A 23,519-nucleotide genomic window follows, 5' to 3' on the forward strand; every position below is an offset into this window, starting at 1 on the left:
ATCAGGAGACCGAGGGCCGGCCCCGAGCAGCCGCCGCCGCCCGCCCCATCAGGCGAGGGGCAGGAGAGCCAGCGCCGCGCCCCGCCCGCCGCGGCCGGCAGGAGAACCCGGTCGTCGCCGCCGCCGCTGCACCATGAAGATCAAGGATGCCAAGAAGCCGTGTAAGGCCACGGGGCGGGGGGCGGCGGGGGTCTCCGAGGGACGGGTTTGGCAGCTGCCTGGGGAGGAGGCTCTGCTTGGTCCGTGCGACCCTTTGAAGTGAGGGTTCGAGTGATCTTACAGACCTGTGTTTGCGTTGGAAGGGCTTCTCTTTGAGTGGAAAATAATCAGGTTTTTGAGCACGGGTGCTGTTTTTAATGAAAATGGCACTTAATCAGTGTGCTAAACACCTGCACAGGCAGCTGCAGTTGCTACAGTTTTTGTTTTTAAGTGCTAATCAACTTTGACTTCTTTAGAAGGGACTATTTCTTAATATTTGGGTAAAGTCTTTCGTTAAAATATGCTGAATGCTCCCCTTTAATAAGCACAGCTGCGATAATATTTCTTACTACTTATAATTTTGGAGTACCGTATTTGTTTTGGAGGGCATAAGCATGGTTCAGACTTAGGTGAAAGCAAACAAAACGTCTAGGACTACTGGTACTTTTTTGTGGGAAGAGAGAACTGGATTGAGTGAAGTTAGTTGATGTACAAGCAGTGTTTTCTTAGTGTAGCAGGTACACAGCCGTGCAAGTCAACACACCTGTCAAACTTACACAGGTGTACCCTAGCAGAGAGGGATGTGAGTATTGCTCCACTGTTTTTATTTTGTCATCATAGGTAAAGACTTATTTTCAGGGTGAGTTACTGTATGGAAAAGATGGCTAGTCCTGAAGAGCAGGCCTACTGTTAGTCATATGACATGCCTATCTGATGAAGAGCATGCAACTAAGAGTACATTGAAAGTGTGTGTTCTAAATATGCTGTTTGAGCAGCCCAATGAGAAGAAACTCACCAAACATATATTTAATAGAGGAAGTATTAGTGTAGCTCTAGGCAGAGCTATAAACATGGAATTGAGTTTGGCTGTGAAAAGACATTTCTTGTGGTGTGTTAAGGAAATCAACCCTAAATATGCATCTTGCAGTGCGCAATTTGCCATCACCTCTTATTAGTGCAAGTGTGTGGAAATTGCTGAATTGACTCTAATCATATTTTTGAAGAATATGGTTAGACAGTATTTTTTTCCCTGGTATAATATTTAAGGAATGCTACCAAGACTCTGAACTAGTAGCTGGCTGTAAGGTGGTGTAGTGCTTGTTTGGTAATTTGGAATGGTGAGATTATGACTGCTTCTGCTGCAGAAACCTCCTAGTTTCAGGAGTGTCTTTGTAGGGCCTCAAAGACTTGTTTTCTGTAGTGGCAGACTTAAACCTCATATTTAAATAACGATGCCAATTGTTATAAAGAAGTTCTAAATGCTTAAATACGCTAAATTTGTAGTTTCACTCTTCCAGTTCTTGAACTTGAATTTTGGTTTTATGATGGGAATCAGAAACAATTGGAACTGCATAAGCAGTGAAGGGGAAGAACACAGTGTCAAACTGTTATTTATTTCATCTTGACTCTTTAGCATACTTTGAAGCCGATGGTTTTTGTTTTTTTGTTTTTTTTTTTAAAGATAACAGTACTTAGTTTCATAGGCAATGAACTTTAGACTCATTCTACAAATCTCTGCTCCTCATTAGTCACACTGATTGAGGGGGGAGAGCAGCTGAATGTTTGCAGAGGAGCAAATCCACAAAAGCACTGAAGATGGACAAGTCCATTGATGGTCGGGGGCTTTGGTGCCCAAATACTGCTGTCAATTTGGCTTATGTGCTCAAATTGACCTGAAAGCTGAGTTGGGCTCACAATGCCACTTTTAGACTGTCTAGTTAAAAATTATTTGGCTAAGACAGTTGTAGACACATTTCAGTGCGATTGCTGTTTGGTTATATGTTTCTTAAGCAAAGTCAGTATTTAATCATCTGTGTTGGAGCCAAATTTGATGCAGGGGAAAAATGGTTAATCGTTATTTAGCAAGAGGTCTTCTGTTGTAAGAGCCTACGAAGTGGAATTGAGAAGATTGCATTAGCCTACTTATAACTGTGATGTTTAGCATCATGAAAGAAAGCAGGATTGCGCCAGGTGCCATGTCCTTCATAAGAGAGGTGAGGTTAAAATGGAGACACCTAACAAGTTCAGAATTCCTCATGTGCATATACAGCCTAGACACGTTTCTGCGGTCCTCCCTTTCACATCATCACCTGGCTAGTGCTGTTGCTACTATGTTGTTGTAAAAACTGTGAGAAATGCAGCTGAATTTATGGAACGCAGCTTCTGAGATTGGCTGTCTTGAAAGAGGCTGGTAAAAGGCCATTTAGGTTTCTTTTGCAAGTGATGGGAGGTGATAGGCATTTTAAAGGAGGGTAACAGAAAATCAGAAATTAGGAAAACCTTGTACAAAGTAGTTAGTGTAGCAGGGGGGTCTGGAGTGTGGAGTGTGGAGTCTCCACCCTTGGAGGATTCTTGAAAAACTTAAGAGTTCTTCACGTCTTGGCTGGACAAAGCCGTAGCTGACTTCATCTGGTGCTGGCGATTTTCCTACTAGTGTGACTGAGAGGTTGCACTAGATGACCTCCGAGGACCCTTCCAGTCAGCAGCTGCGTGATAGCTCTTCTGAGGAAATGCCTGTGAGGAAGAATGGCTGGCAATTGTAAAAAAAACTTCCAAAGGTTATTTGGGGGGTGGAGATGACAAATGCGAAAGCAAAGAGCCTTGCAGAACTGCTGCTGTATGAGATCTGTCTAAAGGGAAGACTGAGCCAGTCATTCAGAGAGAGCTCTTTGTGTTGGCGGGGGAAGGTGAGGCACCCCAGAGTCTGTGTTTGCATTTCTGAGTGTTAGATTATGCCTCTGCGTGCTGTATCTCACTATAATAAAAACACCTATCCCCAAAGAGATTGCTGTTGAAATGTCAACAAAATTAACAGAATGAGCAAGGAGGGAGAAGATGAAAGCAGTGTTTTGCCTTGTATTAGCTTTACGTGGTATCCACTTGTAGATGTGATAAACCTAATGAAGAGCAGTTACAGTAATTGCCGATTACCACCTGTCCTCCCACTGGTAAATGTGGCCTTTCTGTGGCCTGATTAGAAATAGCTGAGTGGGAAAGCGTGGTGAGTTTAGAGTTTGATGGAGAAGTTTTCCCATGAAGGAGATGGGAGGATGTGACAGTGCGTGTCAGGTATGTTTAATTTTGGTGTTAATTCTGTCCAGCCCCAATCTATCTTGAGTTGGACTTGGGATATTTGAATGAAAAAACCTTTTACAAAACTAGTTAAGCAGAGAGACTCTACGGTATCTCAAGAGCTAAGGACACTTGATGGCAGTTTCTCTCTGTAGAGACTCATAGGCACACATCTGTGTAACGCAGGTACAGCAATGGCACTTTGCTGCCTAGCCACCAGGTTAATCCCACATTATTTAGCAGTTCAAAAACCTTTGATGTGTTTTCTCTTAACTTGTTCCATTGGACATGTTAGCTACCTTAGGCTGCTAGCTGACTTAGAGTTTACCCTTAATTTTTACTCTGCTGCATGGAGATATTTTTAGGGAAATACTGGATGTGCAAGAATGTGTGCATGTATGTAGAGGAGAATGCATTGGAGAACTGCAAGATACTTTTGGTTTAAGTTTCTGTGTTTATAAACATTAACTGTGTAATAGTTCAGTATAACCTTTACATAGTTATGTCTTGTCAGTAAGATAAGAATGGAATCAAGGTTAGTTTTATTATCAGAGGCTACATACTGAGTTGAATTAGAAGATAAGGTTTGTGCATCAAAACTGATAATACTGCATGCTTTCATGATGAGCTGTGATTTTTATTCTTTTTTTCTATGGTGCAAAGCTCCATACTTGAATTAGGAGGTGTAGCTACTCTTCTTTGAAGGTTAGTTCTTGTTAATTTAATGCAGGGTTGACCCAGGTGGTATTTTATCTTACAGTGAGAAGGAAGTATTTTAAAGGTATTTGTGTTTCAAATGTGTCATTACATTCATAGGAAAGAGCTCACCAGTAATCTGTTTCTCAGTTTTTAAAAGCTAAATACAAATAGAGCATTAAGCTGAAGAATCTTATGCTTGACTGAATAAAGGGGAAGTAGTTAAGTCTTTGAGTATGTACTTCCTGCAGCTTTGGATTCAAAACGGGTGTACAAAGTCAAAGTATTGGTATATGGTTTGGGTGGAGAACTTCGAAGGTCCTCTGCTCAGCTGAAGGAGAACCAGTAGAAAAGGAAAACATTTCAACCTTGGTGCTTATATTGGCATGAGAGACTTTTTTGCTGTAATTATTTCCTTTTGGCATATAAAGACCTTATATGATAAGATATAAGTAACCTTAGGATTGCTGCCAGAAACTATGTATGACAAGAACTTGAAAAATGAAAACACAAGGGAGTGAGGCCTCACTGTGTAGCACTGAAGAATAATTTAAAAAAACCAACCAAACAAAAAAACCAACAGCTATCAGCATGGAGTTTCTCACTTGGCAGAACTGCTACATCATTACTTTACCACAGCACCTGTGACCACACTCTTCCCGTGCAGGAAGGGCTTTTCTACATTGCAGGAAGCAGTTCTAGGGAATCTCTTAATCAACAGTATTTTTTTCGGTCCAAGCCGATTTTGTCTCAAAGCTATCTTCATGGCATGTGTGAGACAATCTGTTGCTTTACAGAAAAGGTTCGTGGTTGCTGTGTCTATGTAGGAACCACAGGGGCTCATGGCAGAGCTGGGGAGTGAAAGGAAATCTGGATTTGGAATTGAGGAGGTTGGATATTGTGATACTTCACACCAAATTCAACTATCGCATCGAACCATATGGGTTTTGACATCCCAGTTTGTGTTCTACTTTGTATATTTGTGTCTTCTCAGATAATAAGAATGCTATTTTAAATATTCTTAAATAGAGCCTGGCCTGACTTGTTAGAAGCAGAATGCATGTTTTTGAAGCGCTTTCATGTAGTCTATCCAAGGCAATTGGTCTTGTTCAGTAAAAAGCTCCATTCCTGCTTTCCTTTTTTCAAATGGCAGTTGACCTCTGCAGAGAGGAGCTGAACCTTGAAAAGACAGGGCACTAGATTTGTTTCTGTGAATAGCAGCTAAATTCTCAGTAAAGAATACTTCTGAGCTTTGCATCACTTTTTGTAGAGTCTTCCTAGGAATAAGAACAGTTATAAAGAGGAAGAGCTGAGAAAAATCTGCTAATGACCAGATCCCCGTAGAGCTGCAGAAAAAGCCCAGTTTTAATGCAGGTGCATTGACTTTTCTTATGAATTGAAGCTGTGGAATGATGGTTACAGTTGCGCAGATCCTCAAACCTGGTATCTGCAGAGCTTATAAGCTTGGAAAGAAGGTTTTGCAATTGGTATTGGTCTCATTCAGGCACTTTTCTTCAACTGTGACTGCTGTTAAGGATGGAGCTTGTATCTGGGGATATTTTTATCAAAAGATTGTGCTGCCTTTATTCTGCTCCCAAATCACTCAAAGAAGCGTGACCCGAAGATACAAGTATAAAAATACTTCTTGTAGAATCCTTTATATAGTCTTAGCCCAAGGTACGTGCCATGCTATTTTTGTCATGTTCCAAGACAGTTGCAAATACAAGACTGCTTCAGAATTAAGTTTTTCATGGATTTGAGAGACTATACCAGCTACAAATGCTGGTATATATGCTCCAGATAGCATCAGCAAGAGTGAAAACTCTCGTGCTTCAAACATGCCTCAAAGAGTAGCAACATTACCTTAAGCAGACTGCTCACATATGCGGTGTAAAGTAATGCACGGGTCCCTTTTATGACATGATACATTTAAGTAAATGTGTCATCTCTAGCCATTGCCACAATTAGCCTGGCCACCCTGTGGAGGGGAAGTCCTGTAGGAAAAGTGGGCATGCATAGTATGTTTTCTGAGTAGTACTCCATCCTGAATCTCTCTGTGGCCTTATTTTAACCCTGCAAATGAAATCACTTTTTCAGTAATTGGAAGAGGAACTGGTGTTTTCACAGGGGTTCCTGTTTTCTCTGTTCCCCCTGCATCCAGATAGGGTGGAGCCAAGATCCACCCAAAGCAAACTGATTTGAAGGCTGAATCAACAGGCGGAGAGTTCACAAAGTTTCCATGAAATCGGTGTATTTCTAGTATCTAAAGGTAGCTCAAGCATGGATAAATCTTGTATCCTTGCAGCCCCAAAATCGCAGCTACAGTTCAACTGATGTGCACTTGCCATATATACATATGTATATGCCAATCCCCTTCTGTGTTTGGAAAACAAAATGGCTTTGTTTTTCCTGGCTAGGCCTGTATGTAAATCAGTGAAGAGTGCCTAGCATATACAAGAATTCTTGTGTAATGTCTTTTTCTGGGCTGCTGGTATAAGGAGTAAGTTAATAGTACGTGGGCCCAGTTGCTTGTCAGAACTCCTCCACCTTGCGAATGAAACTTGAGCAATGTACTTACCAGCCAACTCTTGGTAAATGTTCGATAGAAAAATGTGAAACTTCTTGGAGTTTGTTGCAGAGGTGAAAACTGACCTATTTCTTCACTGTCAAAATCCTTAATTGCCCATGTGATTACTCAGTTAACCCAGAAAATGGATATTGTGCAGCTTGATCCCGTTTTTCAGCATAAAATGTGTTTTCATTTGAATTATGGAATTATCTTACATTTCAGCTCTTCTTGTTTTTTACTCAGTATACAAGCTTCATAGACCGTAAGATTTTTAGAGATGTGACTAATACTATATTTGCAAAAGCCTTTTGGATCATTTAACATGGGATGCAGTGGAGCTTCTGACAAACAGGCATGACTTGTACCAAATCTTCCTTAAGTTCATTGCTTGGACTTTCAGCTGTTTTCCCCCTCCTCCTTGTTGTGGAAGACTAGATCCTAGTTATTGAGTAAGCCCACTGAGCAGGAAGAATCCCAAGTATTTTAGGTGGCTCTTGGCCTGCTGTTTCCTATTAAATTCTGAATGGGTTGGATTGACTCCTGCAGACACTTTCTGGTCTGCTGGGTGAATCAACTTCCCTTCTTTGGTTTTGGTTTTGTGATATTGTTTACGGTAAGTGGGTGAAACTTGGTGAGATCACTTAATAAATCATGTGTAAATAGAGTTGCTCACTTTTCCATTTTTACCTGCAGTCAGAGGGATATTTAAGATCATGTAATGGAAATGAGTACTAATGCTTTGCCTCCTGTGGGATTTTTGTTAATGTCTGCCTTGTTGTAAAGTATAGCAAAACCTGCTATACTTAAGTGTATTGTTTTGGCTCTTTAACAAAACTAATCAATCAATTATTATATTTTCACAGCTTTTCCATGGTTTGGCATGGACATTGGGGGAACTTTGGTCAAACTTGCATATTTTGAACCTATTGACATCACTGCAGAGGAGGAGCAGGAAGAAGTTGAAAGCTTGAAGAGCATCCGCAAATATCTGACTTCCAATGTAGCCTATGGATCCACTGGCATTCGAGATGTCCACCTGGAGCTGAAAGACTTGACGATTTTTTCTCGAAGAGGAAACTTGCACTTTATTAGATTCCCGACTCATGATTTGCCTACTTTTATCCAAATGGGAAGAAATAAAAACTTTTCAACACTACATACGGTGCTCTGTGCCACCGGTGGTGGCGCTTACAAGTTTGAAGAAGACTTTCGCACAGTAGGTAGCCTATCTGTCCTCATGCTGAAGCTGGTGCTAAAAGCATTTCTGATGATGGGTTAAAACAGGCAGTGTTTTGAAAAACTGTGGAATGCTCAAAGATTATTAATTATTCATTTTTTTGAGTCATAACCTAGAAATATGCTTTCTGACATCATCATAGTAAACATGAAGGTCTAATGCCAACAGCTAATTAGAAAATTCTACTAATGCAGTGAAATGCAGGACATCTTTGTGGAAGTTAACCATTTTCTAATATATATGTTCTCTGGTGGGAAATGTACTTAAATTGCAGAGGTGCTTGAGTAATTTTGGATTTTCTTTCCTAAGCCGTCTTTGGTAATAGGTCTTCAATGGTTGTGGGTGGGATTATCCTCATTAATTTAGTCCAGTGCATTGTTTAGACATCTGTGACAAAACACATATCTCAAAGAGAGTCTTTTTTTCAACTGCAGAGCGGTTTGGGGTTTTCCGGAGGTGTTTTGACTCTTCCCTTGACAATCAAAATTGATCATTTGTTTAGATGCAGTTTCTGTCTGAAGATAGTTGTTACTAAGTGAGAATCACCACAGTATCCAGTGTGCACATGTCCTAATATTAAAGTGGCTACAGACCTCTCGTGATTCTAGAGACAAGAAGACTTCCAATAGCACAAAATGTTTTGTTTCAAAAATCTGCTTGAATTTCCATTCTTGTACCAGTCTTGTGTTGAGCTGGTACAGCTGTTTGTGGAGTAGGGTCACAATTTTTACAGCAGAACTAATTCATTATATAAAAACCCCACAGAAGTATTTTATGGTGGAACAGTTCCCTGATCCGCTGAATGGTAAAGCTTCACAGTCATGCCATGGCAAAAAAAGCTGAAAGGACCTGGGGGAAGAGGAGGGGACTGGCAATGCTGGGATTTGGTGCTGGTGTCAGTCAGCAGTGTGCAATCTGGACTGATCCTGCAAGTTCCTAATCTAACTGCAGGCTGCTTTCTAAGTGTGAGCTCATCTGATCGAGAGAAAGTTTCTGGGTGTTTTTTTTTTTTTTTTCTTCTTGGATTAGCTGCCTAATTGGACGCTCGTAACTGTTGGAACTCCCAGCTGCGGTAAGGGAGAGAGCATGATCACTGTTGTGGAAGCCCAGAGTTAAATGGGATTAAGTGTGGTGTGAAATTACAGCCTTTCTGGAATCCACAGCACCTGTGACATTCTTTCTGCTTTATGAGAGAGAAGCAGCTTAAATGTCATGTGCAAAACTGAGGAAGAACAGTAATGAGCCTAAAGCATCATGGAGTTTCTGACCTGTGGTTTTCTTACGATCTTTGAAGTGTTAATAAAGTTGCAAGGGTAGTTAGTACGATGCCATTGAGCTTTTTATCTTAGGTTTTCATCTGCTGACATCTTAGAAATGGCTGTTTGACTTGTAAGGGGGGGGAGGAAACCCACAAACCTTGAAGAGATGTGCAGATATGTGAGTTTCACCAAGATGACGCTCAATAGGGCCTCTAGGGTACTTGGTGACCTCTTTATGATTTAGATTGATGAAAAATGTTGCTGATTTCTCATTGGATTAATTGTCTGAGTAACTCAAAAGTAACTTTTGGGCTCAACAAAGGAGATATTCGTACTGCCTGTCTATTCTTCATTCAGGAACCTCAGAAAAAGGTGAATTACATTTTTCATTGGCTTTATAGTGGGATTAAAGTTCCTGAATTAGTCGTGTGAGAGAGCTTCTTGAAGTTAGGCAGTACAAACATACTGATAAATTTGTAGCGTGTTTAAGCAATGTTAGAACATGTTGACACTGGCTTTTTTCTTTTTTAACACAGATTGGAAACCTCCAGCTGCACAAACTGGATGAGCTTGACTGCCTTGTCAAAGGCTTATTGTATATAGACTCTGTCAGCTTCAACGGCCAGGCAGAGTGCTATTATTTTGAAAATGCCTCAGATCCTGAGAGATGCCAAAAGATGCCTTTTAACCTGGATGATCCATACCCGTTGCTGGTTGTTAACATTGGTTCAGGAGTCAGTATTTTATCAGTTCATTCCAAAGACAACTATAAAAGAGTAACTGGAACAAGGTAACTTAAAAACCTAAGTTGGGGTTGGTATTCTATGGAACAATGAGCTTTCTGTTTGTAAAGTGGTTCCTTTCCCTGACTCCCCCTGCCTATCCCTTCCCTCATTCTGTAATACAGAAAAGTATTTTATCTTTAATTTACAGCTGCATTCATTTAAACCCCCTGTAGTTCTGTTACTGAGAAGATTTAGCCAGTATCTTCTTTATCAGTCAATGAGTGCTAGAAGTGCTCTGGTAGTGAGTGTTTTATAGTTTTTGTCTTAGCTTTTGATAATGTATCCAGTGATCTTTGTTTCTCTTGCTCTAAAAGAATAAATATGTTCACATGTTGTACAGAATGATCAAGGATCAGAGTCCATGGCTTGATGTGGGTATTTAGGGAGTTCTAGTCTCTGAATTTTGAGAGTTTATTTGTTAGCTCTTACTATGTGGTTAGCTTCTTGTAAGTGACGTATAAATGTTAATTTGATTGACAACTATTTGTGTAGTGAACCTTGAGCAAGAAAGCAGACAGCTCGGTGTCTAAGTTGGAGGACTTTATTTAATTTTTTTGGTCAGACATAAGAATCTTTGATGTGAGGAAATACTATTTAAAAGCAACTAGTTTTCTTTCTTAGTCTAGGCGGAGGGACCTTTCTTGGTTTATGCAGTTTGTTGACGGGCTGTGAAAGTTTTGAAGAAGCTCTGGAAATGGCCTCCAAAGGAGACAGCACACATGCTGATAAGCTGGTTCGAGATATTTATGGAGGAGACTATGAAAGATTCGGCTTGCCAGGATGGGCTGTAGCATCCAGGTAAGCAAGACATCTTTTTGATGGTTTGTTTGCTAGTTTGGGGGGCTTCAAAAGCAAGACTGAAACTATTAATGCAGATAAAACTACTTTTTCCAAACTTTTCTTGTAGTCAAGTTATGATTTAATTCTGAAAGTATATATACTCAGTTTTCCTGAAGATTTGAAGCCACCTGCAACTGCAGGTGGCTGTTAGCTGGGTATTGAAGAAGCCTCATGTGATATGTCATACACAGCGTTACGTGAGTCGGGGAGAATGTGAGGAGATTACAGGAGTGGTAATAACAAAGTGCAGAGAAAAAGCAAAGCAGATTACTTCTTGACTTCCTAGAATCTTTTAGTGGGGCTGCTGTCCAGAGGGGAGGTGAGTGGAAGAAGGCATTTTTGTTGCTCTTGCAGTAGTATCTCTTTTTTTTTTTTTTTTAAGACTCTGTTTTTTATTGATATATGAGTGTAAGTACAGGCACCTGGCATAATGTTTCCGCTACTTTTCTCACTTATGAAAGCTGTTGAACATAAACGCTTTGCACCATGAAAATGAATGTATTTTACTGCCAATTACAGGGTTTTTTTGTCATAGCTGTAAGTTTTATTTCCATTGCGGAAGATAATTGGTGATGTTACAGCTTCTCTACCCTTAAGGAATGTAAGAAGAATAAACTTTTGGAGTGTGAAACCAATGTGTATGTAAGAGAGTTCATTAAATCTTTGCTCTTACTCAGTAGTAAGAGATCTTAATTCACAGTAACTTAATTCTTCTCCCTTTCCAGCCAGCTGAGTCCAAGCCTCTTCAGAGGGCATATGCTGAGAGGTTTTAATATGTGTAAACTTCATGGTTCTAGTCAATACATCTTAATTTGCTGTGTATATAGGTACTTTTTGTTCCCATTTACTTTTTAAGCCCCTTAGGATCTGTAATGACTATTTCAGTTACAGAATAAGCAGCATTCTGTCTCTCCTAACTGACTTAGTTGTTGCAGAGTCCTTAGTGGTAAAATACCATGCATAGCTATGGATTCTTGTCTTATTTTTTCTTTTTTATATAATTTGTAAGAAAAGATCTACTATGTATTGTAATGGAAGGGTCCTTCTAACCTAGAATTTTTCATTTATACAACCTAAGTTGTATAGGTTGTTTTTGATGGTTCTTTTGCAAGTAGCAGTCTGTCAGCTGTTTGTTTTCTCTTTGAGTATTGCATTGTGTCATGAAATCATTCAGCTCATCTCCCTTTTAGTTCTACTTTGAGAATAGAGGATTGAATAGATCGTGTGAGTGAGGAAGCAAGCATGAGGAGTCAGAGGATTGATTGACCAGTCAGACTTAGGCATTGACTTAACTTAGTGACTAGATTTCCAGAGTAGTCTTGCCTAAGAATAAGACTACTTTTTGTTGTAGATGCCTCATGAAAATCAACAATCCAAACAGAAATATTTTGTTGGGAGTCATTATTGGAACAATATTGAGTGTTTGCTGTGAAGGAATAAATAACACATCGTACTGTCAGTTGTCAAATTGCTGTATTTAATACAGACTTAAAAAGGGAGCTCCTTAAGAACAAACATGAGACTTACATTAGCATAAAAAAATTAGCATAAAAATCACTTCTGGAATTACTTCAAATGCCCATGAATGAACTTTGTACTGAATGCAAATTTTTCCTTTTATAGTTTTGGGAATATGATCTACAAAGAGAAGAGAGAGTCTGTTAGTAAAGAAGATCTTGCAAGAGCCATATTGGTCACCATCACCAATAACATTGGGTCTATTGCCCGGATGTGTGCAGTAAATGAGGTAAAAACTTCTGACGAGGAAATGATCTATCTATAGGTCTATTATTTGGTTTCAGATTAAACGACTGCTGAAATGCTGTATCATTTTAAACCTTTTAGTATGTTCTCAAATGAAATTAAGAAATTCAGGTAGTATTACAGAATTGGTTCAGAATATTTTGACACTCTTTGGAGAAGTGTGGCAGTAACCCGATGAAGAGGTCTTCAAACTAGCTTTGTTAAGGAATGGAGCCCAAAGCCTGCAGGTAAGTGAGGGAGCAAGGGACCACAGGATGTTGTGATGAAATGACTTGAAGTCCCCCTGTGAAAACAGGACAGTTGTGGGCCCAACTGAGGTCTGTACACAAACACATGCCTCATGGGATACAAGAGAATCTTTAAGCTCCGGTTCTCAGGAGGAACTATCTCAACCTCTATTGGAAGGGTAACATGGCAGATCACAAGCAATCCATGCTCCACAGTATACCGGGGACAATTTTCTGACAGAAGGGCTAGGCAGGCTGACTAGAGGAGGTGATACTTTGGGCATGACTATTTTTTTCCTTCCTCCCCAACTACCACCATCACAAAAGAGCAGTGTTGACAAATGAGGTCAAGTAACAGACGGGTTACAGAGACAGGGCACTGCCTGGAGTGCCTAACGTATGAAAAGACACTGAGGGATCTGGGCTAAGCCTGAAGAAGCAGCTGAAGCAGTCTGAGTTTGAGGCAAATGTGTGCAAAAGGGTTGGGTAAATGAATAAAATCAGAACTCATAAACAGCACAAATTAACTTTATTCCAAGGGGGTTTTTGTTCTAATTCCAACTATGTGACAGAACTCCAGATGGTAAGAAACAGTTAATAGGGATCCACAAGCTAATATCTTGAACTGATGTATAGAGATAAAATGGATTTAATTATTTTGGCATCCTGCTGTAGAGCAGAACTGCATTTGATTGGGTGACTTAATAGTGTGTTTATTTTGTCTTCCCTGTGAAGTAATCAAGATGGTGAAAAACAGTTGCACATTAGTCAGTTGAATACAGGTTGAATTGTCATAGTAGTTCTGGTAGCAACTTGGATATGAGTACATAATTAAGCACTTATTTAAGCACTATGTTAAGCACTAACACAATTAAATTTTTTTTGGTTCTTACTCTCATATCGTTAAGTCAGTATTTAATGTTGCTTTCATATTGGATATATTGCAGTGAATGGGGAAATTGAACAATTTTAACTTTTTTTTACATTTTACTTGATTAGAATTCACAGCTCGCTTCTAGAATTTGAGTCTTAGTCTAATCTTATACTGAGGTATATTGAGGTCTGAAGATGAAAGGAACATCTGTTATGTCTTACTGTCTTCGGCTTCTTTACAGTGCTGCCTTGTTGCATATGGATCAAGCAGCATTGTACAGGGCTATGAAGGCATTGAGTCTTCTCTACCAAATATAAGTAATTTTGAATATAAGTATTTTTCATTTGATTTCACTTTTAGCTGGACTGTTCTTTTAGTTTAGTTAAAATGCTCACTTAATTTAAAACACAAATGCTACTTCTCTGTAAATTAAGTCCTTTAATTCTTGAGGTTGCATGTTTTGTTTTTTTTTTCCCTAAGTATGCTGTGTTTTAAATTTTGGAACCATGTTTTAATTGTGGTTTGTTTGGGTTTTTGTGGGTTTTTTTCCTTGCTCGAGACAGTCTGTTCTTTCATAGCTTAATTTAAGCGGTGTTAAACAGTGAAAAGACTTAATCCTTTGCTGTTTTTCTCTTCTTAGAAAATAAACAGAGTTGTGTTTGTTGGCAATTTTTTACGTGTGAATACTTTGTCAATGAAGCTTCTTGCATATGCACTGGATTACTGGTCAAAAGGCCAGCTGAAGGCCTTGTTCCTAGAACATGAGGTATGCTGTGGTTCATTTATCTCTATGTATTGTTTTACCATAAATCAAAAATGCACGTATTGAGTAGCTGTCATATGGGTGATAACCTGAGACACCAAGTATTCAGTAAACATTGAAAATAGGAGGAGGAGGTTTCTCATACTGTATTGATTCTCTGGGGCATCTTTCTCTGCTAGGGAGTACTTCAGTCGCTTTGGGGTATCTCGGTTCACACTACAGATTTTTGGAGGGGGACAAGAAAATGTTAAGCTCTGTGCTAAGGTTTAACAGTCTTACTTTGGGTTTGAGTGGCAACAGTAGTAAGGATCAGTATGTAATGCTGAGAGAGTTGACCCGTTTTGGTTAAATCTAGGCAACCAGTATTAATTACAGGTGTAATAGTTGAAAGACTTGTAGCTTCCTGACAGTGAGCTGGCAATTTTTGCCCTCAGTTTGTTTGTCTGCAAATATTACAGCATTACATCTATTCCCCTTCAACTGATTCTCACAACTGAGACAGACAGTAGTGTGTCTTGGTGCTAATGTCAGCAGTAATAGCAGAATGATTCCTTATTAGTTCAACCACCTTCAAATTTTTCTTGGATAAATTTTAAATTCTTGCATTTGGTCAAGTGTAGATTCCAAAGACTTCTATATTTCACAGTTATAGGGAAGAGGAACATCTTGTTTCCCCAGAGGGGAAAAGTAATCCAACAGGAGAAGGTATTTTTTTTGTATGCAGGCAAGTATACAGTCCAAATAATGGTGTTGAAGCTTGGACACAATTCTTAAAAAAGCATGAGGTGCAGTTAAAGACATTTTTGACTTGTACCTTAGGAATAGTGTTGCTATTATCGATATTGAAGATCCTTTGGCAACCAGCTCCTGTAGGAAAACCAAACCAAACCTGAATTGCTTGCTTTAGGAATCACTGGCACATGTCTTAGAAGTTCTGCAGTGTATGGGGGGGGATTCCTGGGGTGAAATCTCCTAAAGTTAAGCTAGATAAGGATAAAATGTTTGTTTCATAAAGCTTAAAAAAATTATTATGAAAGATTGTATATTGAAAATGTATGGTGTAGCATTGGTCCACCAAATGCTTTGTTGTCATTGAAATGTGATTTATGCAGATTTTAATACCCTACTTGAACCTGAAATATTTTTTTGTTTGTTTTGAACAGGGTTACTTTGGAGCCGTTGGTGCTCTTCTTGGGCTGCCAAATTTCAGTTGAGATACCAGATGTCGCTGCACTGAACTATTTTCCACCTGAATTATACTTGTTTATGGCAATGGGTACTAAATCTGGGGAGGGGAGAAAAAAATAGCAGATTTTCTGTAACTGTTCATAAGAAGTGATGAGCTACTGAATATTGCCGTTATAAGGAAGGGGGGTTCATTCTGTTGGGCATTGAAAAATGAAATGTGTGGGGATGTCGTTTGTGTTTTTTGGTACTTGTAGCCAGTACTGAACTTCTAATATGCAATACATCCTCTGAAACAAGCTTCCAGAAGAAGGAATACCAATCCACGAAGTGCTCAGTGTGTAAATATTGCAAGTTTACCCCTGAGGCTTTAGGCCGATCAGTTTTGTATATAATTGATGAATGAAAAATTATTTTCATTAGTTATACTGTATTACGAGCACAATTTCCCATGCGTACTTACAGATAACTTTAAAAACAGTAAGGTACTATCTACAGGATGAGGAAACTGTAGACAATTGCTTCCCACAGTAAGAATAGTAATTATTTTTATGTGTAATGGAAATAATATTAATGCTTTAATTTTCCATGGGAAGATTAGAAACACAAAAAATCAGCCAAAGCAGCAGATTAAGCAGTTGATGTTTTTGAAGGTTTTGTGAAGCTATTCACTTGCCCTCTTCATGTATTTGAAGATGTAGCTGGTATTTTGGGAAGATCCCCTCTGCCTTTGGCTGGGTTTGGAAAATCACTTAATGGTTAATGAAAGCAGGTTTTGAGGGATGGGATTTTTTTCTGAGGACATGACTTCCAAAATGCCTTCTGGGTTTTTTTTTGTCTCTCTAATAAATTCTGATATTATGTATCATTATTTGTAAAGGCACCACAAAGCCTGAGAGAATTGAAGAAATCCTTATAAAATAGATTAAATATGGGACCTCATAATTCTGATGCTTTGGCTCATTTCTGTGGGAAAATTTCTTCCCTATCCTATTAATTTGAAAATGTGATTCTCCTTAGTTTTGTAAGAGTTCATCAGACCCTAATTAGATGTTGAAAATAAAAAGGTTTTAGCTTGCTTTTGAATTTGGAAGTTTGTTTTTGATAATTAAGGACAGCATCAGAGTTTGTATTGCAGCACCAAATGGACCAATATTTAGCACACTTGCAATATGGAACCGTTCATCAAATTGTGGCCTTGGGATAAGATCCGTACTCTAGAACTGATCTTTGGATTTTTCTGTATACTTTTGAAATTTATAGTTCTGATTATTAAAACAAGTTTAGCCCTGGAGCCAGGGCATGTGATCTTAAACTTCTAAGAATATTATACAGTCATTAGCTATATGACTCTTTGTGGACTAAAGAGCTACCCACTTTTATGATATCATTTTAATGTTAAATATTTCCTATAAGCGCATGGGGAGCAGCCAGACTAGAACACATTCATATGTTGGGTTTTAAGGTGTTTTTAAAACTGATTGCTTGGGTATTCCAGAGCATGGCTGTGTTATATTCACAAATGCATCCACCTAGCGCGTTATAAACATCTATGTGCTATTTTCAGTCTTCTCTGCTTATCTTAAAATTAAAAGCCCCATACTAACATCATATGGGTTCGTTGGTTGGTTGTTTTTTTTTTTATTTTTTCTGTGTTCCTTTAAGAGTACATAACTCAGAGTAGCCAATTCATTAAGCCCAATGTTAATGACAAATGCAGTTCCATTTATTGCTGTTTTTCGTGGTACTCATACTGTATTTCCATTGTGCTTGCTTTGATGTTTAATTGTAGACATAAAAAAAAAACCCGAACAAAAATGACAGTGACAGTTGAACCAATCTGATGCTAAATCAGAGCATTTCAAGAAAGTAACTAAATATGGGTTTTATGGAACATCTTTATAAATGTATAATGAAATGTATAAATGAACAGCTGTATGCTGTTCCCTTTTAAGTTACAATTGACTATAGAAAGTAACCTTTATTTGGTTATAAAACTTTGCAAAAACTTTTTTCTGAATGTTTTGACAGCCTCCTGAAAATTTTGGAAACCAACTGCAAATTTTTCTTGCAAAGTGAGGTACTTTAAGACATGTACTACAGCTTGATTAGAAACAGTTCCTTTAGACTATATTTATTCCTACTTCTCATTTTCTGATACTGAAAGAGAGCTACTCTTGAAGCAGTAGCTGGAAGTTACCTGTATATTTAACCAGAAGCACATGTAGAAATTGATTACGTAATGACCATGGTTAATTTAAACCATTTGGAGTTGATATGACCTACAATACATTTTTAAAGTAAATTGTACAGAGTTACAGAATAAATTAATGGAGTAATTCTTGAATTGCTGTACTGTATAGAAACTACTGTGAGAATCAAAAAGTATGCCCTACCTCTACTTTACTTCCCTTGACCTTCTACAAAAAGATTGACTTCCTTTTGCTAGTTTTATCACCACAATTGTTACTTTGCAAGAGCAAGCAGAGAAGTTTTCAAGCCCTACTGTAAAGCCCAGGGGTCCTGTATTTAAGCAACATCTTTGGGTTTCATCTCTTTTTCTCTCAACTTAGAACTTGTTACTAGGGTCTCCAAAGTTTGACTCTACCATCAGTAGAAGTGCTAGTCATCACAAACAGCTGCAAGATAAGCCTTAAAGTCTTTTCTTCTGATTTCTCTTCTAAATATGTTGAAAAGGCTTGTTTCTTTTATACAAATCACTAGAACTAAGTTGCTTTTTCCTGATCATCTGTTTTTACTTTCACACTTGCCATTTCTTTTCCTCAAAGCTAACTGATTGAAGCGATTTAGAGTGAATTGAATCAAGGTAGAGTAGCAAAAATTTGGGGTTTTCTCAGGGCTACTGTTGTCTGCTCAAGTGGAACGACTTCTAGAGGAAAGTTGTGAGATTTCTTCTTCTAAAGTAAAGCTCATTTTGAATGTGTAATTGTTTTCAGCTCAATCAGACATGTGAGTGCCTTTTAATTTTTTCGTATAATGCCAATTTTGCTGGTACTGGGACTTCATTCAAGAGGTTTCCTAAGCAGTGTTGCTTACAAGAGAAATGGCAGATAATTTTATTTGCAGTGGAAGCAATCCCTTCAATCCAGTGTAGCTAGAGATGCCAGGGAAACAGCATCAGGTTTCTGGCTTCCTATCCCTCTAGCCCTTATTTTGGGATAATGCTTTTGCATTTCATGGTCTCATCCCTCCAGCTTGCTCTTCTTAAGTATTACGCACAGTTTTATTCTGTCAGCATCTCCCTAAAAATAGTGCAGGATTTTAGTCAGATAAGTACAGACTATTTCCGGCCAAAGAAGTTCATTTTTAGATGAAGCTATTCCAAGTTGATATGGTTATTGGACTTAACCACTTTCGCCTTTCTAAATCTAGTAGGGTATCCACAATTTGAATGAGAAGGGAACAACTAATACAGTTAATTTTGAATATTTAGCAAGCTGGAATCAACACATCTTCAGTGTTCTTTTCTGAGGCTAGCAGAGGTTTAAGTATCAACATTTTTTCATTCTTTCAGTAAAGCCTCAATAAATTGAACAGTTGGGAAAGAAGCAGCACTGATAGACTTCCTTTGTCTTGCAGTTTGGTCCAGATTTTCAAAGGGCGTTCAGGTGTCTGACCTGCCTTTTGAAGATCTTTCCGTATCTCTCTGTAGCGTCCTGCAAGCAAGAACCTGTGTGATTCTACCAACACCTCCATTCATAATTTAAGAGTTACAGCGTGGAAAAATTGGAGACCATGCTGTCAGCCTGTATATATAGAATAAAAGTTTGGTTCTGGCTTCTCATAATGGATTAAACATTCCTTCAGTAGTACTGTGAGATTTCTGCTTGCATTTGACTTGTTGGTAGTATACATGCAAGGTGATTATATTGCCTTTAAAGGTTGTAATACTAACTCTTTGTCCAGTATATGTCTGCAGGAAATACCTACTTCCAGATAAGTTGCAATAACTTCTCATTTCTAAATGTTTCAGAATAAGTTGGAACTAATTAAAGTGTCTTCTATCGAGAGCAAATCTGTGCATCTTAAAGACTAGTTGGTGTCTTAGCATTCAGTCATTAACTTATGTTAATACCTAAATTTACATTCAACCTATTTTAAAATACCACTTTCACTATTCACGTTCTGGATACTAGGTGGTTTTAATCCTGAGGAAACAGTTTTGCTGAGTTCAGAGCAGAGATGAAGGTCGGTGCAGTTCCGCTGAGCTAGTTGTGGTCAGCTTTGTATCCTGAGTCCATTTGCACACAGAATGAGAATAGTTTTTTCCAAGTGACGGAGCTTTCTACATTTTTTTTTTAATATGTTAAAGAGTTTTGCTTATGTTACAAAGTGAAAAATCTGTGGGTCAGCTTAGAAGTATTTGACCAAGGCCTCTAGGTCGCAGTGCAGAGCTAGGAACACACTCAACACGTACAGTTAATGTTTTGTTGTATTAATTTTTCCATTTCCCATGAACACACATGAGAGGGGGCAAACTTAACAATCATTGCAGATAAAATGCATGAATTAAGTCATCAGATGTGACCGTGGGAGATAGAAAAAATGCTTTTAAGAGGGATAATTCCCTGCTTACAGTCTTTTAAGTTTTACTGATATATTCCAAAGTACATTGCCAGTATTCTGTCATCTGTGATAAAATTACTAATTGTTTTTAACAAGTCTACAAAGAAGCCTGTTTTATTAGTTTTGTTTTCTTATACATATTAAGTATTCTTAAAAGCATACGTTCTGAAAAAAACATCTCAAAAGATGCTGTAATATATTTGTAATTATTAATGTGCTAATGGAATATGGTTGAGCAGTCTAGGTTTGCATAACTGAGTGCCAAATCCTGCCCACTTTAGTTACATGAGTAGATCATTCTCTTAAACAGAGACTGTTTTAAACTAAGGAGCAAGATTTGGCCTCGAGGTCTTCTGCCTGGGGAACACAGTAATGCTACTTTGCATATTCCTGCTGGTGCTAAATCATTTGTTGAAAATAAAGATTCTAAATAGAAATTGTAAATAAAATATTTATGGCCTTGTCCTTTTGACAGACTTAATCATTTGCAAATATTTTTTGGCCTTATTTCAAGTTTCCCTTTTGGTTTTTTTAGAGTATGTGGACTGTGTTTGTTAATGTGGCAAGTCATTGGCAGGTTTGGCTTCCTGTGCTGCTTTCTGTAAGGCCCGTAACATTCCCCTTGTGCATTATAATATGGATGACTTTTCAGTGCTGATTTCAGTGTTGTCCTTCATCTTGTTTTGTCATTGTAGCTGTTTAAACAAATAGTATGAAGTAGAACACAATTGGCATTTGTTCTCTAATAAAACTTTGAGAAAATCAGCCATTACTGTAAGCATTTGGAGAAGTTGTTGAAAATGCAAAAATGCCGATTTTAAATAATTTTAAAACCTAAATGTGTTCATTTGCCTTGCATATAAAATAAACTGGAATATGGTGTATCAGTTGCTAATCTTTGCTATAAATTGCTAACATTTCACAATTCTTCTAACATCAATTTAAGAACATTGTAAATGCAAGCTTTGGGAGGAGGTATATTAGTTTCAGATTGTGCATTATAAAATAATTTAATTATAAGACTAGCAAATTAGTATTTTGAGACCTATATGTCGTAATTCATTATAACATGAAAATTAGTCTGTTGATGTTATAGAGATAGGATATAGAGGGCTTCTGATAATCTGCACTTTTTTTACATTCCTGAGTTTTGGCATTTTAACAAACGAGTATTTAATTTTCCATCTACTGTCTTGTCATATGCAGGCCTTCTAATCACCGGTTGCTGTCTTCAAATACTTGTTTTAGTTAGTTAGCAAAATGGACAGGCAAACTTATAAATTGTAAACCCTTGTAGAATGGAAGTTCTCCGAAGAGCCATTTGGTTAAGTTGCCTTATTCTATTACATTGCACTCATGTTTTGTCTCTACTTTCTTGTTTACTGTTCAGACACTGAAGTTGTGATGTAAAAATATGTGCTACAAATTTTTATTCATAAGTTACTGAATAATACCTTTGTCACCTGTTAATACAGCTCTTGTAAATGATAACTTTATGCCATCTGTAATACAGCTCTTGTAAATTGTTTAAATTATTTTTCTTTTTATAGATTCTCATTGCTGAATGTACAGATTGGATCCCTTTAATATGTCACTGAATAATTTGATTGGGGCCCAAATATAGCCAATGCTGTAATTCATCCCATCAAAACTGTAAATAATTCTTTACTGCTTGTTTGCATGAATGAAATTTGGATTTCATTTACGATGTCATAACCCAACTCCTCTGTGATGGGCCTACTTTTTACTGTTTATTTTCCTGGTTTTATTACCATTTGTTCTCTATGAATGTTGAAACAGTACTTTGTCTTTTCCTAATAAATAATTTGAAATTGTTCATTGTTTTGCCTACATCTGTGGGTTTTGGGGTGGGATTTCTGGGTGTGATTTTTTTTTTTTTCCTTTATTGATAGATACTTGATACTGGGGCTGTGGGGTAACATTTTATAGTAGGGAAACTACTGATATGGTTTTCATGCTCTTTTCTTCACAGTTCTTAGATTTAGGTCCTGTTTTTAAAAACGTGATGTCCTAAAGAACACTAGTTTTGCAGCTTTGAAGTAAAAAGTACATTGTGAAGCTGGTGTAGGCTTTTGCCTTCCAAATTAACTTGAGAGCACATGCTGATTCGTGCACACAGGTGACTGACTGGTATTTTCCTGTTGAGTAAAATACTTAATGTATAAATAGTGTGTTATATATAAATTGCAATTACTACTCTGTTGAAATTGTTCTTTGCTTATGTTTTGGAAAAGCCAAATTTGAAGTTGTTCTGACTGGGTGTCTAAGGGGCAGGAAGCTGTCAGGAATGGAGTCTGTGCCGCAGCAGTGTGCTGGCAGTGCACCTTGTGAGGAGCTCGCTCTGTCTGAGGCTGTTCTTCAGGGTTCACTGTATGAATAAGTCAGCCATCCAAACTACACATCTTCACCTGGACTGCCAAAAATTAAACCCTAAAAATTCCATTCTGTGTGGCATCTCCATTGAGTCTGGCAGAGGGGAGCTCTGCACCAGTGATTCTTTTTACCTGGGGGAAATGAGCTTACAAGAAGTACAAATTCCTTTTACAAGTTTATGTGGTGTTGATTTGTTTGGTTTGCCATTTTTTTTTAAAGTGGAAATATCTCTGAGTGAGCGATAGTAGTTTTTTGTTGAAGCTGGTTTTTGTTTCTGCTGGTGTCCTTAACTACTACTGGGTGCAGCCTGGGTGCACGCTCAGGAGACATGGTTAGCTGTTTGAGTGTCATTTAGTTCTGTCTTATCTGTTCTGATAAGTGGTTCTGATTAAAAATAAAGTTAGTATGAAACAAGTTATTTCCCCTCACTGTAAGACTATCCAGCCAGCTGTATTTGAATTTTTTTTGGACTCAGAAATGCAAACCTTTAATAATCCTTGTAAGGGAAATGATGAGAGTAGCTGACAGAGAAGCTTTTGGCCATGGTTTATTGCAGCATTCTGCTTTGTTCTTCTTTATGTAATTATAAAGGAAATTTACATGTCATTTCTTTGCCCTGAAACAGCCTACGCGTTGAGCAATGACTAGAGGAAGTGTTCTAGCAGATTTTTGCATGATGAAACCCGAAAGGAAGAGGGATCCAAAATGACAGCATATTTCAAGCAGATGCTAAAATACATTCATTCAACTGGGGGGGAAGAAACGCAAAAACAGAGTGAAGATTGATAGCCAAACTCCAGACTCTGCAAGTCCTGGAAGGTAAAGGGCCTGCAGCCCATGTGATTTTAAGGCCAAGTAAGCACCTGAGAAATTACTTGCGAATTAAATTATGAGTAGTTTTTGTACTGCTTGTCATAGCCCTTTGAGTCTGGTTGTTCAGCCAGTCTTCCATCTACTGTATTTTCTTCTTATTCACTCTCTATTTCACCAATTTGGCTCTAAGTTAACTGTGAGAGATGATGTCAAAGGCCTTGCTGAAGTCAGGGTAGGCAACATCTGATGCTCCTCC

The 23,519-nt window shown here is 38.2% G+C and overlaps 1 protein-coding gene across 1 annotated transcript; it reads left to right on the forward strand.

Annotated features, from left to right (window-relative positions):
- The first annotated feature begins 6 nt into the window (after positions 1–6).
- PANK3 (pantothenate kinase 3) lies at positions 7–21,893 on the forward strand. Its single transcript, XM_014948083.1, has 7 exons — positions 7–161; positions 7,399–7,751; positions 9,568–9,821; positions 10,438–10,614; positions 12,280–12,403; positions 14,162–14,287; positions 15,448–21,893. The coding sequence occupies exons 1-7, from the start codon at positions 134–136 to the stop codon at positions 15,496–15,498; spliced, it is 1,113 nt and encodes a 370-aa protein (XP_014803569.1). The 5' UTR covers positions 7–133; the 3' UTR covers positions 15,499–21,893.
- The last annotated feature ends 1,626 nt before the right edge of the window (positions 21,894–23,519 follow it).

This window comes from Calidris pugnax, unplaced genomic scaffold, assembly GCF_001431845.1.
Source record: "Calidris pugnax isolate Ruff unplaced genomic scaffold, ASM143184v1 scaffold27, whole genome shotgun sequence".
Taxonomy (NCBI): Eukaryota; Metazoa; Chordata; class Aves; order Charadriiformes; family Scolopacidae; genus Calidris; species Calidris pugnax.

Bases quoted from the DNA above. Each gene is read 5' to 3' on its own strand.
- PANK3 (XM_014948083.1), top strand. From the start codon at position 134: ATGAAGATCAAGGATGCCAAGAAGCCGT. The intron at 7,752-9,567 runs GTAGGTAGCCTA...TTTTTAACACAG, and splicing joins TTGAAGAAGACTTTCGCACA to ATTGGAAACCTCCAGCTGCA. The intron at 9,822-10,437 runs GTAACTTAAAAA...TTTCTTTCTTAG, and splicing joins AAAAGAGTAACTGGAACAAG to TCTAGGCGGAGGGACCTTTC.